The sequence below is a fragment of the Protopterus annectens genome, chromosome 4.part1 (assembly GCF_019279795.1).
Source record: "Protopterus annectens isolate FY-2018-M chromosome 4.part1, PAN1.0, whole genome shotgun sequence".
Lineage (NCBI taxonomy): Eukaryota > Metazoa > Chordata > Ceratodontiformes > Protopteridae > Protopterus > Protopterus annectens.
This window is the reverse complement of record NC_056734.1, coordinates 766,128,599-766,147,070: the sequence shown is the minus strand read 5'-3', so window position 1 is coordinate 766,147,070 and position 18,472 is coordinate 766,128,599. Positions and strand designations below refer to the sequence as shown.

General features: G+C 39.9%; 1 protein-coding gene across 1 annotated transcript in view; it reads left to right on the top strand.

Annotated features, from left to right (window-relative positions):
* MME (membrane metalloendopeptidase) overlaps window positions 1-18,472 on the top strand; it is a 1,194,620-nt gene that overhangs the window by 1,140,974 nt on the left and 35,174 nt on the right. Inside the window, exon 20 of the mRNA XM_044070514.1 lies at window positions 978-1,073. Within this exon, the coding sequence (XP_043926449.1) occupies window positions 978-1,073 (96 nt within the window). The remainder of the gene's footprint in view (window positions 1-977; window positions 1,074-18,472) is intronic.

Sequence of the window (18,472 nt, the reverse complement as noted above, 5' to 3'; positions counted from 1 at the left end):
ATATATATATATATATATGTATGTATGTATATGTGTTTGAATTTGTATATATATATATATATATATATATATACATACTGTCACGCGCACACGTAATTTAAATTATCTAAACAGGATAATATCGTCAGTCAAAAATCCCAACAAAATCAGTATTATACTGGGAAAGGTTTATGCCCTTTCCCCATTGTTGTATCACCTCGGAGTTGGTATATGTAATTAGCAGGGTGTGGGGGTTGCATAGGTGGATTTCCCCCTTGCTCCCTCTCCCTGCTTATTATATGTACCAACTCCAAGGTCACACAATAGTGGGAGAAAGGCATAAATTCTTTTTTAATGTAATTTTGATTTTGTTGATATTTTGTGTGAAAATATTTTGCAGTTAAGATATTTTTTGACTGTTGATCATTTGACTCTTGATATTAGGCTGTTAGATAATTTGACATGTATATACTATGTATAAACACACACACACACACACACACACACACACACACACACACACACATATATATATGTTTGTGTGTGTGTGTCTGTGTGTATGTATGTATATATATATATATATATATATATATATATATATATATATATATATATATATATATATGCACACACACACACACACACACCAGACTTATATATGAGCATATCTTGTCTGTATGTGGATAGAATGTATAATGCTTCACTCCAGGTTCAAATGAAGGCAATTATAAATGTCATCCTTGCTATTATGTCCTTATAGAAGCACTTGAGGATTATGAATGGAAATGCAAATAAAATTGTGTGATGGAGTGAAATAAGTATTTTACCGTGAAGCAGGTAGATTCTCCAGTGGCATTCTGTTTCACTAAGGAATTATGAAAACTGATAACATTTTAATTTGCATCAAGTATACATGTTTGTGGCATACAAGTATTTACTGCATTTTTAATTATCTAACACTGATGTTCTTTATCTGCCCTGTTTTTTCCCTTACTTAGGCTTATGAAAACTTTGTCAAGAAGAATGGGAAAGAACCTTTGCTTCCTGGCATAGATCTAAACAGCAAGCAGCTGTTCTTTGTAAACTTTGCACAGGTATGTATTTCTTTAGTCCAAAGTTTATAAAGTATAGGTAAAATCACCTTCAGTTGCCTTTGTAATCATTAAATTACATTAATGGTATTGTCATTATCAAATAGCAATTGTAAACAGCAAACTGTGATGCTTTATTGCTACATTAACAGCTTGCAAAATGAAGGTTAAGCACTGTGACGTACATTTGACATAATTTGTTTGATCATGTCATGCGTTAAGTTTGATGTAGCACGCGTATGAGGTAAGAACTGCAATTTTGAATGTTGCAGACGTGCTTTAACAGTACTACATGTAGAACACATATGATCACATGGAATGCATCCACATCTGTAGGATACTTGGCACCCTGCTTTTATGAATAAGAACACAAAGGCACATATAAGGCATTTTCAGCTCCCATTTAAACATAGTAAACACTTTTAAGGTTGGAAAATAGGTCATATTAATACACAAATGTGACCAGTGAATACCTACAGAAGATTTTTCTGTGCATCAAGGTCACTACTTTTCTGTGGTGACAGATGATTTAGGCTTTGCTCTTCAGGGTTTTGACTTTCATTAGAAATGCACAGTAGATGATTAGCTTTGTTGTCTATGAACACATGTATATAAGAGTTCCCTATAAGGTTTAATGGAACCCGAAGTTACGAATGGAATTTTCTTTTCGATCTTGGTTTACAATGACTGTGTCACAGTTGCGGCCATTGTGCCTTCCTGATGACATCACAACTTTATAGACCACTGGTGCACAACTGCTTGCAGTCCTTCCCAGGTGACACCATTTTTGTGATGAGAAAGTGAATCTTTGGGACCTAAAGGCTACCATACATTCCATCTTATTTTTTGAAGAATGGATTTAGAAGGACCTGTATCATTTAGTATTTTATTTTGAAAAATAGATTTCAAAGGACCTGTATCAGTTTAATAATCTCCATACACTGTAAAGGGCTATGTGTGAGCAGTCATATTACAGGTAGAGCTGTTAACATATTTTTTGGGTTTGGCTAATGATTAGGAAAGCTTCAGTGCAGCCAACCACTTGAACAGAGCTGCCTTGCAGAAATGATGATTTTAGTAAATCAACACTAAACCAATGTCATTAGATGCTGCAAACCTTATTCCCATATGTCAGTGTAAAATCCTAAATTTTATTTTCATAGTGTTTGTTTCTGCTGACTATCAGGCCCTCTGTAAGTCTATCAGCCCATTCATTTCCTTGTCTGAGTGAGAAACAATTAAGAGGAGAGAAAGCCTTCAGGGTGGATTTCTTTTTATTATTTTTCATGTTTCTTCCCTAGCCTAACCATGAGAACAGTTGGTGATGTGGCAGGGAAGGGACATGCAATAAGTTCTTCAACAAGTCCCCACTTCCAAATAAAACCAAATTCATCCTTGTCCAGTTTCAGGTGCTGCTTAGATCTGTAGATGGGGAACAGAAAATTTACCTTAGGACTGCCTCCTGTATTACTAGTGGACAGATGCAGCTCCTAAGTGCTTTATCTCATGCATGGGTCCCCTCAAATTATCTATGGTATGATCCCAGTTATTATCATTATGGGTAATATGTAATTATCAACCATGGGATGGGTAAAGCCAATCTGTAACCAAATAGGATAGATTATTTTGAATGCAAAAAGTTAAATTGACTAGATTTAAAATTGCCTGCAAGGGCAGCTAGCCTAGTGCTTACTTATGAACCTATAAGCTGAATTGAGGATTGCCCCTCACTTCCACAATGGGCATTCACACCAATCGGTTCTGCCCCACTGCATGGCAAGTGATTGGTTTCCCCAGTATCCACCAGGGAAATTGTACTGCCCCATCCATCTCTGAGTGCACACAAACCCCACTTTGCCATGAGATAAGCAAGCAGGCCATGCCCCTTCACTCCCACCCCACACCTTCCTTCCTGCGTAGCTTCTCCATTGCTATGGCTACTAAGTCCATACCTTTCAACTGTACAGATTTTCGCAGAATGTCCAGATTTCTGCCTCATATTTTTGGTCTGTTTTTCATAAAATGTGCTTTTCTAGCAAATCATTGGCAAATCATTGAAGATTGAAGTCAGAAAATGACATATGTTTGAGTTTCAGACTTCATACCCTTCAGACAATTAATGCTAATGCAAAACCTGCTGTTCTATCTACTTTTTAAGTTTGTAAGAGCAATATTTAAAAAATTTCCCTATTTTTGGGCCTTTGTGTCCCCCATTATTTATGTCTCTATAGATTTCTTACTCTAAGTGTTTGAGAGGTATGACTGAGATCCAATCGCTTAACTCTGATATGGCTCCATCGATCTGTACCATGAAGCCAAATCCTCTGTAGCTCTAAAAAAATAACATACTGCAACACAAGGACAGTTTTATCCACACTGCTACTTTTAATTAGAAAAAGAGTATGTGAAACTGAAAACAATACTTAAACTAGACATGAGCCAGGGCATGCACTCTTTTTGCTAATACATTTGTATAGTTTTTGAGCTTTATGTCTAATTCTCCAGATTAACATATAAAACATCATGAAATCACTAATTAATACTGTCATTTTTGAAGATGTGAAATCTTTAGCAAATAGACATTAACAAGTAACAGTAGTCAAACAGTAAAATTCAAACGGTAATAAATTATTATTTACTACAACAATGACAAACATGTTTTCTAACATACAAATTACTTTATGATGAGAGCTTAAATTAACACTTGCACTCAGAGAAGAGCTGGGAGGAGATGCCCCATAGGCTGACTACAAAATATGTCCACTCACTTTTGCATGGGCCCTACACCACCCCCAAAGCATGGGAGTCGATTTCCTCAGTCACCACCATACAAATCACACCTACTGAGTTCTCCTGCATTTGTGCAACCCTTCCTCATCCCCCAAGAATTGAACGAACACCAGTTCCTTCTGTGTCTTGGGCACTCGTACACCAACCAGCAAATGCAGAAATTCCGTGAATCTTTACTAAACTCCAGGCAGCCAAAAAATAAAAAAACTTTTTATTAACATCCAAGTTAAGCGCTTTCACTTGCATCACAGTAAGCTTCATCAGAACTACAAAATTTAAACTAATCAACATTTAAATAACTTTTTTGGCGCCAGAATGTAACTGCAACTATTACTTAAAGCAATACAACACAAAATCTATGTACATACCTCAAAATCAATCTGTAATATTTTATAGTGAAATCTACACTAATTAAAAAATATATGTAAATATAAATAAATAAATAAGCAAATACATATAATGGAGAAAAATGTGTGTATAAAACTCAATCAATTAATAGCTAATAAAGGTTTAATAGAAATAAAATCATTTAATCCTGGAGGGGTAGAGGCATCAGTGTATATTTGCCATAATAATTCTTCATAAGATAGTAATCCCTTGAAATTACCCCCCCCCCGAAGAATCTATAACCACACTGTCCAAAATAGCAAATTTAAAAAAAATGTCTATCGCCACACTTATTTATGTGTCTGTACAAAGCATTGTTTACATCCTTGGTTTTAATGCTATAAAGATGCGAATATATACGCTTGTTAAATTTTCTCTCCATTTTACCTATATAATATCCCGAACAAGCCATACATTTAGCAATATAAATAACCATTTTAGTTTGACAATTCCCTTGCTTAATTCTAATTTCGGTTTGAGTAACATTCTTTAAAATAATCTTTTCAACCTCATATATGAAACTACATTGTTTACATGCACCACATCTTTTGGTGTGCTTTTTATTATTATTATCATCCCTGCACCAATAACCTCTATCCAAGTACTTCTTGATATTCTTTCCCACTTTATTAACAAACTGCGGACTACTACCCAACACTGAGGCAATTTCTTGGTCTGCAAGGATAATGTTCCAATTATTTTTAAATATATTCATTATTTTAGTTATATATGGTCCATACTCTAATATACATACTCGATTGAAACTAGTGACATCTTTAGCTTTCCCGTCAATATAAAAATTATTAGTAGTCTGGCTACTATGTGTCATTTTGTCATGTGTATAATTAAGACCTAATAAAGGTGTATATTTTCCACCCCATTCTCTGGTGACATATTCCCTAACTTTGGACATCATATCTCTGTCATATCCTCTTTCTTTAAAAAGAAAGGTAATATAAGATGATACTTCTAACATATCCTGATATTCAGATGTCATCCTTATTGCACGAATAAGTTGCCCCTTGTATATATTAAGAAATTGTTTTTTAGGATGGTTACTACTATATTCAAGATAACTGTTTGAAAAAGTATTTTTTCGATATATTCTGGATTTAAATATGTTTTCAAATTTAGAGACAAACGTGTCAAGATAAGGGACACCATTTTAGTTCTTTGAACATGTGAATTTTAGATAACTGCTACTTTGATTTATATAATCCAGAAATTAATCAAACGCTTCTTCGCCACCATCCCACAAGATATAGATGTCATCCAGGTACCTAGCATAATATTTCACATTTTTCATATGTGTACTAGTAAATACCTGACTCTCTTCCCAGTCTAACATAACTAGGTTTGCGTATATGGGAGCACAAGCTGCTCCCTTAGCTACGCCCCTAGTTTGTCTGAAGTATTCTCCTTCATAAAAGATGTAATTGTGGTCAAGTACCAAGGACATCATATCTACCAGTAGACAATTAGTATCCCAATCAATATCTGCATATTTCCTGATACTACTGGCAAACGCATCCAAACAGTCTCCTTTAGGTATACTTGAGAAGAGGTCGATGACATCTATAGATGCAAATAATAAATCTTCTTTACTTAAATATATGGGATAATTTTTAAAAAAATCCCAAGAATCATTAGCAAGGTGAGGTATCTTTCCATATATGTGTTTCAAGGAAGCATCTATAACTGAACCAAGGGGGAAGGTCTTCGATCTACTACCTGATATAATAGGTCTGAAGGAGGGGTCCATAATATCTCTGTGTATTTTGGGAATTCCAACTATCGATGCCAACGTTGGATACTCAACTTTAATAAATTTGTATGTGGTTTCTGTAATCCTTTTATATATAAGAAACTCTTCAATACACATGTCAATCCTTCTATATCCAATGTTAATCTCATTAAGTGAAATAGTCTGATAATTACCTGAAGTATGTAACAAATCATGTATTTTAGAAGAATATATCATACTGTCATAAATAACTATGCCTCCCCCTTTATCTGGTTTCATAACCCTGATACTGTTGTTTTTTCTAAGATCCTGAAGCACCTTGTATTCTAGTTGGGATAAATTATAATATGATTTCATACTGGACCTGCTAATCTGATTTTCCAACTGATATATCTGTTGTGTAACAGCTTTATCATAAATTGAAATATTAGGGTGCATCGGAGGCATAAACTGACTCTTCTTCAAACTTCATGATGTGGAATTAATACAAGATGGTCTCAATGATTTGTGTGTATCTTGAAACATAATAGCCAAATTAAGCTTCCTAATGTATTTCTTTGCTTCACATTTATTATCAACTAAATTAAATTTAGTAACAGGGATGTACTTCATCCCCTTGGACAATAAGTCAAAGTGTGAAGTATTTAAAACAAGATCCGTATAATTATATATACTAAAATATAACACCATCAACAGTAATGATCTCATCCCTAATACTATCATTACGGGAATGGGAAAATTTATATACAAAGCAATTTAGCGATGCTGAAAACTCTATCAAAAAATTTACACCCGTAAAAGTAGAAAACTTCTTCGGGATATAGAGCAATACAACAAGGGTAGAGCCTATTTATGGGACAGGAATAGGAAGTCATCATTTAGTATCATTCATGACAAAGCTGAAGGTTCTGGTTACAACACCACGTCAAATAGAGACAACAACCCACGTTTTTTAGCAAGGGATTACAGGGGGAATTGGAAGGATCACAATTGGGAGAGGAATTGAGGGAAACGAGACCCATTAAATGACACTCAATACCAACAACAATTTGGAGAACAATCCAAAGGACATCACCAACACAACAGGGATATGAGGGACACGTTATGGAGGGAAGGAAGGAGGTAATGAATGTTAGCTCCCGTAATGCTAGTATTAGGGATGAGATCATTACTGCTGACGGTGTTATATATACTTATAATACTTTTAGTATATATAATTATACGGATCTTGTTTTAAATACTTCACACTTTGACTTATTGTCCAAGGGGATGAAGTACATCACTGTTACTAAATTCAATTTAGTTGATACTATATGTGAAGCAAAGAAATACATTAGGAAGCTTAATTTGGCTATTATGTTGCAAGATGCACACAAATCATTGAGACCATCTTGTATTAATTCCACATCACGAAGTTTGAAGAAGAGTCAGTTTATGCCTCCGATGCACCCTAATATTTTAATTTATGATAAAGCTGTTACACAACAGATATATCAGTTGGAAAATCAGATTAGCAGGTCCAGTATGAAATTATATTATAATTTATCCCAACTAGAATACAAGGTGCTTCAGGATCTTAGAAAAAACAACAGTATCGGGGTTATGAAAACAATAAAGGGGGAGGCATAGTTATTTATGATAGTATGATATATTCTTCTAAAATACATGATTTGTTACATACTTCAGGTAATTATCAGACTAATTCACTTAATGAGATTAACATTGGATATAGAAGGATTGACATGTGTATTGAGTTTCTTATAGATAAAAGGATTACAGAAACCACATACAAATTTATTAAAGTTGAGTATCGATAGTTGGAATTCCCAAAATACACAGAGATATTATGGACCCCTCCTTCGGACCTATTATATCAGGTAGTAGATCGAAGACCTTCCCCCTTGGTTCAGTTATAGATGCTTCCTTGAAACACATATATGGAAAAATACCTCACCTTGCTAATGATTCTTGGGATTTTTTAAAAAATTATCCCATATATTTAAGTAAAAAAGAGTTATTATTTGCATCTATACATGTCATCGACCTCTTCTCAAGTATACCTAAAGGAGACTGTTTGGATGCGTTTGCCAGTAGTATCAGGAAATATGCAGATATTGATTGGGATACTAATTGTCTACTGGTAGATATGATGTCCTTGGTACTTGACCACAATTACATCTTTTATTAAGGAGAATACTTCAGACAAACTAGGGGCGTAGCTATGGGAGCAGCTTGAGCTCCCATATACGCGAACCTAGTTATGTTAGACTGGGAAGAGAGTCAGGTATTTACTAGTACACATATGAAAAATGTAAAATATTATGCTAGGTACCTGGATGACATCTATATCTTGTGGGATGGTGGTGAAGAAGCGTTTGATTAATTTCTGGATTATATAAATCAAAGTAGCAGTTATCTAAAATTCACATGTTCAAAGAACTATAATGGTGTCCCTTATCTTGACACGTTTGTCTCTAAATTTGAAAACATATTTAAATCCAGAATATATCGAAAAAATACTTTTTCAAACAGTTATCTTGAATATAGTAGTAACCATCCTAAACAACAATTTCTTAATATATACAAAGGGCAACTTATTCGTGCAATAAGGATGACATCTGAATATCAGGATATGTTAGAAGAAGTATCCTATATTACGTCTCTTTTTAAAGAAAGAGGATATGACAGAGATATGATGTCCAAAGTTAGGGAATATGTCACCAGAGAATGGGGTGGAAAATATACACCTGACAAAATGACGCATAGTAGCCAGACTACTAATAATTTTTATATTGACGGGAAAGCTAAAGATATCACTAGTTTCAATCGAGTATGTATATTAGAGTATGGACCATATATAACTAAAATAATGAATATATTTAAAAATAATTGGAAGATTATCCTTGCTGACCAAGAAATTGCCTCAGTGTTGGGTAGTAGTCCGCAGTTTGTTAATAAAGTGGGAAAGAATATCAAGAAGTACTTGGAAAGAGGTTATTGGTGCAGGGATGATAATAATAATAAAAAGCACACCAAGAGGGAGTATGGCATAATGGTTACGGTATTTACCTGGCAAACACAAGGTGCAGGGTTTGATTCTCACGTGGGGTAATTGGCTAGGCTTAAAATGGCCCACAAGGGGCAATTAGCCTAGTACTAACCTATGAACCTAAAAGATGTGGTGCGTGTAAACAATGTAGTTTCATATATGAGGTTGAAAAGATTATTTTAAAGAATGTTACTCAAACCGAAATTAGACTTAAGCAAGGGAATTGTCAAACTAAAATGGTTATTTATATTGCTAAATGTATGGCTTGTTCAGGATATTATATAGGTAAAACGGAGAGAAAATTTAACAAGCGTATATTCGCATCTTTATAGCATTAAAACCAAGGATGTAAACAATACTTTGTACAGACACATAAATAAGTGTGGTGATAGACATTTTTTTAAATTTGCTATTTTGGACAGTGTGGTTATAGATTCTAGGGGGGTAATTTCAAGGGATTACTATTTTATAAAGAATTATTATGGCAAATATACACTGATGCCTCCACCCCTCTAGGATTAAATGATTTTATATCTATTAAACCTTTGTTAGCTATTAATTGACTGAGTTTTATACACACATTTTTCTCCATTATATGTATTTGCTTATTTATTTATATTTATATTTACATATATTTTTTAATTAGTGTAGATTTCACTATAAAATATTATAGATTGATTTTGAGGTATGTACATAGATTTTGGAATATGTGTTGTATTGCTTTAAGTAATAGTTGCAGTTACATTCTTCCGCCAAAAAAGTTATTTAAATGTTGGTCAGTTTAAATTTTGTAGTTCTGATGAAGCTTACTGTGATGCAAGTGAAAGCGCTTAACTTGGATGTTAATAAAAAGTTTTTTTATTTATTGGCTGCCTGGCGTTTAGTAAAGATTCACAGAATTTCTGCATTTGCTGGTTGGTGTACGAGTGCCCGACACACAGAAGGAGCTGGTGTTCGTTCACTTTGTTCGTTGGTAATATTACATCCCCCAGGAGTTGAATTAGCCTATGGTTTCCTTCCCTCCCTTTCATTGATTTGTGCCTCCAATGCCATGGTTACTAATTAAATCTTGGTCACCTGGGATGTGATCAGGATTCCATCCATTTGTGCCATCACCCAGCTATTTGTTTGTTTGCCTTGCAGGAGGAGGAAAAAAAATTATTTGTTGCTGGACTGCCATTAATGAAAATCTAGGACTTAACCAACAGAGCCTGAGCAGAACAAATCTTAGCCACTCTGGTAGTATAGAGGGATAAAGACCTGACTACAGCCCAGTTAATGAGAGTTTGATTAGCAGTTTGGGCAACTGATGGAGCACCAGGGAGGATGAGCATGCCCATCCTGGAGGGAGGCTGATATGTGCATGGCCATACACAACAATAGGAGCTTCCTGGCAGAAGCCAGGAAACCAGTTGTAGTGTACTTTAATCAAGGGGTAGGGCAGCTTGCTGACAGTAGCTCTAGGCAAGAGTGAGGGAGTCGTGCAATGCAGTATGCCCATTGCATGCCCCTTAGAGAGACGCTTTAGCACACACACGCACACGTAAAGGAAAGAACTGGGTAGGGCAAAATTGCAAAGCCCCCCCCCCCACGCTAATGGTTGGACAGCATATCTCACCAGGACATCCTTAAGTTCTACCCTGACCTCCACTGTAAAATCAGTATTAGTCCAGAGAAAATTGGAGTACCCTGTAGACTTTGTGTGGACATGGCCAGTGGGACAGCTGTCAGGATGATACTGGGGGAAGGGGGGTAAAATTACACCCACAGCACAACAAAGAATGCAAGTATATGTCTCCTACTGCATGGACAACAGTGTTTTGCATGTATACTAATGTCATAGAACTTTTTCATCCTGTTGTCACTGTAGAGCAGCACAGAAATCCTTGCCAATCACCACTGGGATGATTTATGTGAATCCAGCAATCTCCTCTTCATTTACCTACAATAGTGATACAGCTGTTTTCTAGCTAAAGGGGGCTTGTTATCCCCAGTCAGACGGGTACGCCATTTGTACAGCTTGAGTGGAACAAAGGACTACGGACAGCATCATGAGATATGGCAGATAGTTATGCAATGAACTAAACTCAATTCTAGTGAATACTATATACAAAGATCATCAGATTTATTATAACTAGAAGTGCAGTCTGAACTTAGATACAAAAGTTAATCCCTACTGGTTTTAATAATTCATACAGGTAATATTAAAAAAAAGGTTTCAACATGATTTCATGACTGCATGAAATTATGAAAGAAACACTGTTACAGTGAACCATAATAAAAAATTAATAAATAAATACAACACACATGTGTAAACCTGTCTTTACTGGTCTCCTTATCCTGTGTGTTGTGGACACTTGTTTCACTGTGCTAACTCTTGGGGAGCTAACAATATTTTTAAGTTAAATGTTCAGAAGTGTGTTGTGGTTCTGTATGTTAAGCTTTTTCTAACCCCTGTAGTATCAATAATGCAGTCTTCCAGACTAATACTGTCATCAGTAACTTACGTGCCTGTGTTGACAACTCATTATTATTTGACCATTATGTCTCCCAGTAATTCAGAAACTCTTCTATCGGGTCTAACCTATTTATAACAATAACCCATCTAGAGCTGTAAAAGTCTTGGTTTGTTTGAACTCATCCCTTTTAAGGCCTAGCATTGAGCATAATATGCTTTTGGGCATGTATTTTTCTAACCATGCTACTAGACCTGAAAGGCCTGAGAGATTACTAACCAGAAAGATCCCTGTTCTCAAAGCCTTTAGTTACCAGGATAGAACAACAGCTCTTTCCTTGTATTCTGGCTTTTCCATTTCCTTTGTGGGTGACCTTTGTCTAGCTTTTTAGCCATAAAGCATCCTAATCTATTTGACTTCCTGCATCTCTGGCGAACTAGCAGTTCCCCAAACACCTAAGTGGAGGATCTCAACCTACTTCAAGTAAATAGAAGTTATGTTCTTACCATAACGTTCCATGTTAGTTGTCTTCTTCTCGCCTTCTTCTTGCTGGATGGGTTCGGAGCCGACCTCGGCTCCGACTCGGCCACTCTAAAAGCTCGAGAGTTGGTTCCACCGGCTCGAGGCTCCCCTTATATCCCACAATGCTAGGCGAGAGTTACCTCAGATCTCGTTTGTAAGCTAACCCAGCTTATATAAATAACAGTATAACTGTAAAAACAGAATCCATCTCTAACAGCAGGAAGAAAAGGGGTGACCTACATCCTGAAATAAGAAATATGCAAAATAGCATATGACTAAGAAAGAGGTGGTAGAAAGAGAGGTCACGATCACAACTCCTCTAGGTCTGTCCAGGCCAGGGGGAAGGAGGGTGGGACGCAAGAAGAAGGCGAGAAGAAGACAACTAACATGGAACGTTATGGTAAGAACATAACTTCTATATGTTAAGTTGTCTATCTTGCCTTCATTCTTGCTGGATGGGACCGCGTCCCTAGCACCTTGTCCCGGGTGGCCTAACGGAACAGACTCCTGAGAACAGTGGAACCAAAATTAGCTCTATGCCTAGAAGCTAAATCCAACTTATAATGGGAAATAAAAGTGTGAGGAGTAGCCCAAGTAGCCGCTGCACAAATGGTGTCAATAGGCAGTCTGTCTTGGAAGGCTAGAGAAGTAGCCAAAGCTCTTGTGGAATGGGCTTTAGGTTTATTAGGCAGTTTTTGGTGTCTAATCTCATAAACAAGGGTAATCAGAGATGTTAGCCATCTGGATAATGATACCTTTGAAACTGGAAGTCCCTTTTCTGCTTTCCGCATAGGAGACAAACAGCTGATCAGATTTTCTGAATTGTTTCGTCCTGTCCAAGTAGTACCTTAATTGACGATGAACATCCAGGCAGTGTAATTTTTGTTCAGACCTATTTGAATACTCCGGGAAAAAGACAGGGAGGTCAATGCATTGGTTTAGATTTGATGTTGAAACCACCTTAGGCAAAAAGGACGGGTTAGTTCAGAAGAAACTCTGTCCTTATGGAATAAGAGATAAGGAGAACGACAACTGAGTGCTTGAAGTTCTGAAATTCTTCTAGCTGATGTGATAGCCACCAGGAAAAGAGTTTTCCATGATAATAATTTTAAGGAACATGAAGCTGCAGGTTCGAAAGGGGAAAGAATCAAAGAAGCAAGAACTAAATTTAGGTCCCAAGGAGAAGGAGGATTTCTTATAGGAGGTCTGAGAAGAAAAACTCCTTTCAAAAAGGCTTTGCAAAGTTTGTGGGACATAAGGGCAGATTCAGAAATGCCCACATGAAAATTAGAAATAGCTGCCAATTGAACCTTAAGAGTAGATGGAGATGAACCTGCATGGAAGAGTTCAGCTAGAAAATCAAGGACTAGTTGGATGGAAGCGGTGAAAGGATCTATGTCCTTTCCTTGTGCCCAATATGAGAAGCGTTTCCACTTACTCAAATAAATCTTTCGAGTGGAAGATTTATGGGAAGCTATCAATATATCTCTAACCGAGTGAGATAATTGAGGAAGCCTGGCTACGGTTGGAACTGGAGGAACCAAGCAGTGAGGTTCAGAGAGGGAGGGAGCGATGAAACTGACCCGACTGGTGGATCAAAAGATCTGGAACTAGGTCCAGACTCCACGGTCGCCCAAGAGAAAACGATGTAGAAAGGGGAACCACACTTGTCGAGGCCAGTAAGGAGCAATGAGGATCAATGAGGCCTTCTGAGCGATAGCTTTCTGTATTACTTGAGAGATCAGAGGGAAAGGAGGAAATGCATACAGAAGTCCCCGGGGCCAAACTTGGACTAGAGCATCCCTGCTGGGTTGGCCTGGTAAAGGGAATAGAGTGAAGTATTCTCTGCACTTGCTGTTTTGGGGAGTAGCAAAAAGATCGCAGCAAGGCTGACCCCACTTGAGGAATATCTCTCTCACTACAGAGTTTTTCAGAGACCACTCGTGAGGCATGAGTATAGCTCTGCTCAACTTGTCCGCAATGTGATTGGACTTCCCGGGGATGTGCGTTGCTATCAGAAAACGCTGAGAAGAAATCGCCCATTGCCACAGTCTGAGTGCTTCTCGACACAGGGGGTATGATCTGGTTCCGCCTTGTTTGTTGATGTACCACACTACAGACATATTGTCTGTCTGGATTGCAATCGTTCCCAAGGGAAGAGAGTCTTGAAGGGCTTGCAACGCTAAAAGCACTGCTCTCATCTCCAGAACATTTATGTGCAAGTGGCATTCGTTTGGTTGCCATGTGCCCTGATAATGCCCCCCCCACCCGATCAGGGAGGCATCCGTTGTCAGAGTAGCAACCGGAGGAGGTGGAACAAATGGTCTTCCCGACAGGAGCTGGGGGGAAGACATCCACCAAATGAGATGCTTTTTGCACGCTTGCGTGATCATAATGGTGTGAGACATTGGAAGTTCCTGGTATGACCATTGAGAAAAAAGCATCCACTGAAGGATCCGCATGTGGTATCTGGCCAATGGGAGGAGAGGTATGGCCGCTGCCATGATTCCCAACACCTTTAGAACTAACCTGGCTTTGGCTCTGTTGTTGTTGAGAAGAAGTGACACCAATTTGTGAATGTCTGATATCCTTTGGTTCGTTAGCGTTGCAGACATGTTTATAGTATCTAAATTTGCCTATGTAGGTAATAGTACAAGGCGATAAAACAGACTTTTCGCAATTTATTGAAATACCCAGTTTTGACAAACGAAAAGTATAATCTCTGGCCATCAGAAGGAGATGCTTGGTGGGAGCTGTGAGAAGCCAGTCGTCCAAATATGGAAACACCTGGAATCCTTGTCGTCTCAGGTGAGAAGCTACCACTGCCATGCATTTGGTAAACACCCGGGCGGCAGTGGTGAGACCAAAGGGCAGGGCCCTGAACTGAAAATGACTGGTTCCCAGCCTGAAGCGGAGGAATCTTCTGGAGCGTCTGTTCATTTTTATGTGATAGTACGCATCCCGAAGGTCTATCGAGCACATCCAGTTTCCTTTGCCCAAAAGGGGAAGAATGGATTGCAGCGTGACCATCCGAAATCTTGTTTTCTTGACTGATTTGTTCAAGACACTGAGATCCAAAATCGGTCCCCAGTCCCCTGTTTTCTTTGGAACTAAAAAGAACCTTGAGTAGATTCCGGATCCTTGTTGGTCTGCTGGCACTGACTGAATTGCTCTTTTTGCAAGCAGTTTTGAAATTTCCAAAGCTGGTATATCCCTTTGACCGGGTGGAACATCTGGAAGGGATTTTTTTGACTGATTTGGAAATCGAACAATGGGGATAGAATTGCCTTCGGAAATGATGGACTGTACCCATTTGTCTTGAGTCAGGGATAGCCAGGCTTCTGGGTACAGTGACAATCTTCCCCGACTGCCTCCGAAGAGGGGCAGGCGGGCAAGAGCTGAGGGATGCTGAAAGGGCATGACAGGGAAGGCTACCCGAATGCCGTGGTTCTGCGGACCCCCTGCCCCTAGGGCGACCTCTACCAGTGTTATTCCCAGCTCTGCCTCTGGTAGTAAAACGAGGCTGTGGCTCAGGCGAAGTCCCTTGAGATTGTTTACGGAACCACATCTTCCCACCCTTCTGGCCTTTGGGGTAAGGCCTAGAAGGAGTCGAAAACGGACTCCGACGGCAGAAAGGGTCTTGCCATCAGTCTCGCACCTAGTCAGGGTTTCTTTCACTTGAGGACCAAAGAGAGATGATCCATCAAAAGGGGAGTTCGTGAAAGACGTCTTGAAAGGTTCCGCAAAGTTGCATAGCCGCATCCAGGCGTGCCTACGTAAGGCCACCCCTGTCCCTGCGGCTCTGCTCGCTCCATCAGCCGCATAAGAGAGGAGGCGCATGGAGGAGTTGGATATGGAATTAAGGGTAGCCAGCTGCGTGTTCATTTTTTCTTGAAACCCGCAGCTGTAGGGTCCTTAACATTTCACTCGCTTCCTTGATCAAGTCCCTTTGAAGACGAGTGAAATGGCACAGGTAATTCAGCTTAACGCATGGTAAATGTCGCTGAGGAGAACATCCGCTTCCGTACCTATCCATGGACCTAGATTCCTTGTTAGGTGGATGGACAGGCACTGAAGGATCAGCCAGTTCCTTCTTTGTGGCGGCAGCTACCACCATAGCATCCACAGAAACTCCTTTTGATAAAAATTGCTTGTCTGATGGAGCTGTGATGAATTTGGAGGGTCTCCTGGGAGTGGGGTCCACTGAATCAGGAGCCGTCCATGCCTTCTTAGCAACCACCTGCATGAGGGGGTCGAACCCGGGGGACACCCAGGAGGTGGAAGGACGAGAGCCAAACGCCTCAAGATACACAGATTCGTCCTCCGAAGGGTTGAGGGCTGGCCAATTTCCCCTCTGTTTCAGGATCTCCAGAATGTCTGCAAATGAGACATCTTCAGAAGGGGAACGGGGGGAACCCTCAGAATCATCCAGATCTGTGTCTGACGTGATAGACTCAGGTGAGTCAATGTGCTTCCTCTTGCACTTCCTCTTCCGAGGGGGCTCTTCTGCCAAATCAGGAGAGGCCTCGGAAGAGGATGAAATCCCCACAGGGGGCTCCTGAGGAGCTGGCTCTCTGCGGTCCGGGATGAGAGAGTGAGTCGACTTACCCTGAGGCAGCATCGAGGGAGGGGCTGACGGAGCCGACTGTGGAGTAGAGCCAGGCTCTAACACACTCCGCATGACCTCGAATGCACCCCTGTCAGGCAGAGCCAGAGGTCCCCGCTCCGAGGAGCTAAGAACCCCCCTCGGCACCGACAGTGATGGCTCCGAGGCCGATGTCGGAGCCGAACTCACCAGCGCCGGAGCACCGAGAGGGAGAGGGGGGTCGGACAAGGGTCCGATGCCACTCACCCCCTCGGAGCCGACGAGGGAAGTCCGGCGCCGAGATTCCTCCACAGAGGAAAACGGAGCCGACGACGGAGCCGAAGACAATTGTCTCGGCTCCGAAGTAACCACAGTCTCGGTTCCGACACGACCCGGCTCCGAACTCAAAAGAGTCGAAGGAGGAAAGAGTTGATGGACCGGGGCAGGCACCGACTGATGAGTCAGGCTCTGAAGCATCTGGGCTAGTGCCTCGGACTTAAGTAGTCGACTCACTACCCTCTGAAGGTCATGATCGGACAGCCTCGATGACCTAGAGGAATGAGACCTTTGGCTCCGTTCAGACAGCAGGGGAGAACCTGGAGCCGAATGAACGGAGCCAATAGATGGTGACCTTGATCTCTTTCTAGTTGTCGGCTCAAGATCTGGTCGGAGCCGACACGGGTAATAACCTCGGCCCAGCCGGACCCGAGGGAGCCACAGAAACTGTGGACTGAGACTTATCGGCTCCAGCCGAGCCGATAAAGGCAAAGGTTGAACAACCTGAGGTCTCGGCTCAGAAGCCGGAGCCGAAGACCTCGATGCCTTAGAGGGCTTCCCAGTTGAGACAGACAGGGAATCCTCAGGCTTCAACAAGCCTCTCAGAATTAGCTTGTTTTTTCTTTCCTGCAGGACCCTGGGGCTGAAGCCATGGCAAACAGCACAGGAGTCCTGCAGGTGCAAAGGCCCCAGACAATAGACACAAGAAGTGTGAGCGTCTGTCAGAGACATTTTCTGACAGCACGCATCACACTTCTTGAATCCGGAGACCTTTGCTTCTTTAGACATTGCCTAACTGACAGGTGTACACAAACACACACTCAAACACACCAGTTATACCCTGTCAGAAAATATAACAATTTTAGTAATGATAGTAGAAATAAAGTACAATAAAATGTAGTAAATTATAAAAACTACACAAACACTCCCTTAGGGAAGAGAAGGCCTAAGGCCCAAGGGAAGAACCAAAGGTTCTTTTAGACAAGAAACGGGAAAAATTAGGGTCGGGGATAAAGTTCTATGATCTACACTAATCTAAGAAGAATTTAACTTAAAAAGGGGTAAAAAGAGTAACTTTTAGAAGAAAAAGCTAACACTCACCAGGAACCGGTAGAAGCAACCAACCTCGAAGCTGTAGCGGCAAACGAGATCTGAGGTAACTCTTGCCTAGCATTGTGGGATATAAGGGGAGCCTCGAGCCGGTGGAACCAACTCTCGAGCTTTTAGAGTGGCCGAGTCGGAGCCGAGGTCGGCTCCGAACCCATCCAGCAAGAATGAAGGCGAGATAGACAACTTAACATGACTTATTAAAGGGATAAGGACTTTATCCAAATCAGTCCAATCCTGTGGAGAAAACTCATTATACTTGCCAAACAAAAGAGTGCTATAGCACTGTTCAAAGGCAATCCTGGTCATTGCATGGACAATCATTAAATTTACCTTATACTGTTACATGCAGACTTTCTGGAAACCGAGTGAGCACTATTCAAAGGGCTTATTTGGCTAGGCTGTTAATGGTCATATTGACTTACTTACCTGGTATCAACCACTTAACTTGTTTGTAAGACTGGCCTGTATGCACATTGCTTAAGT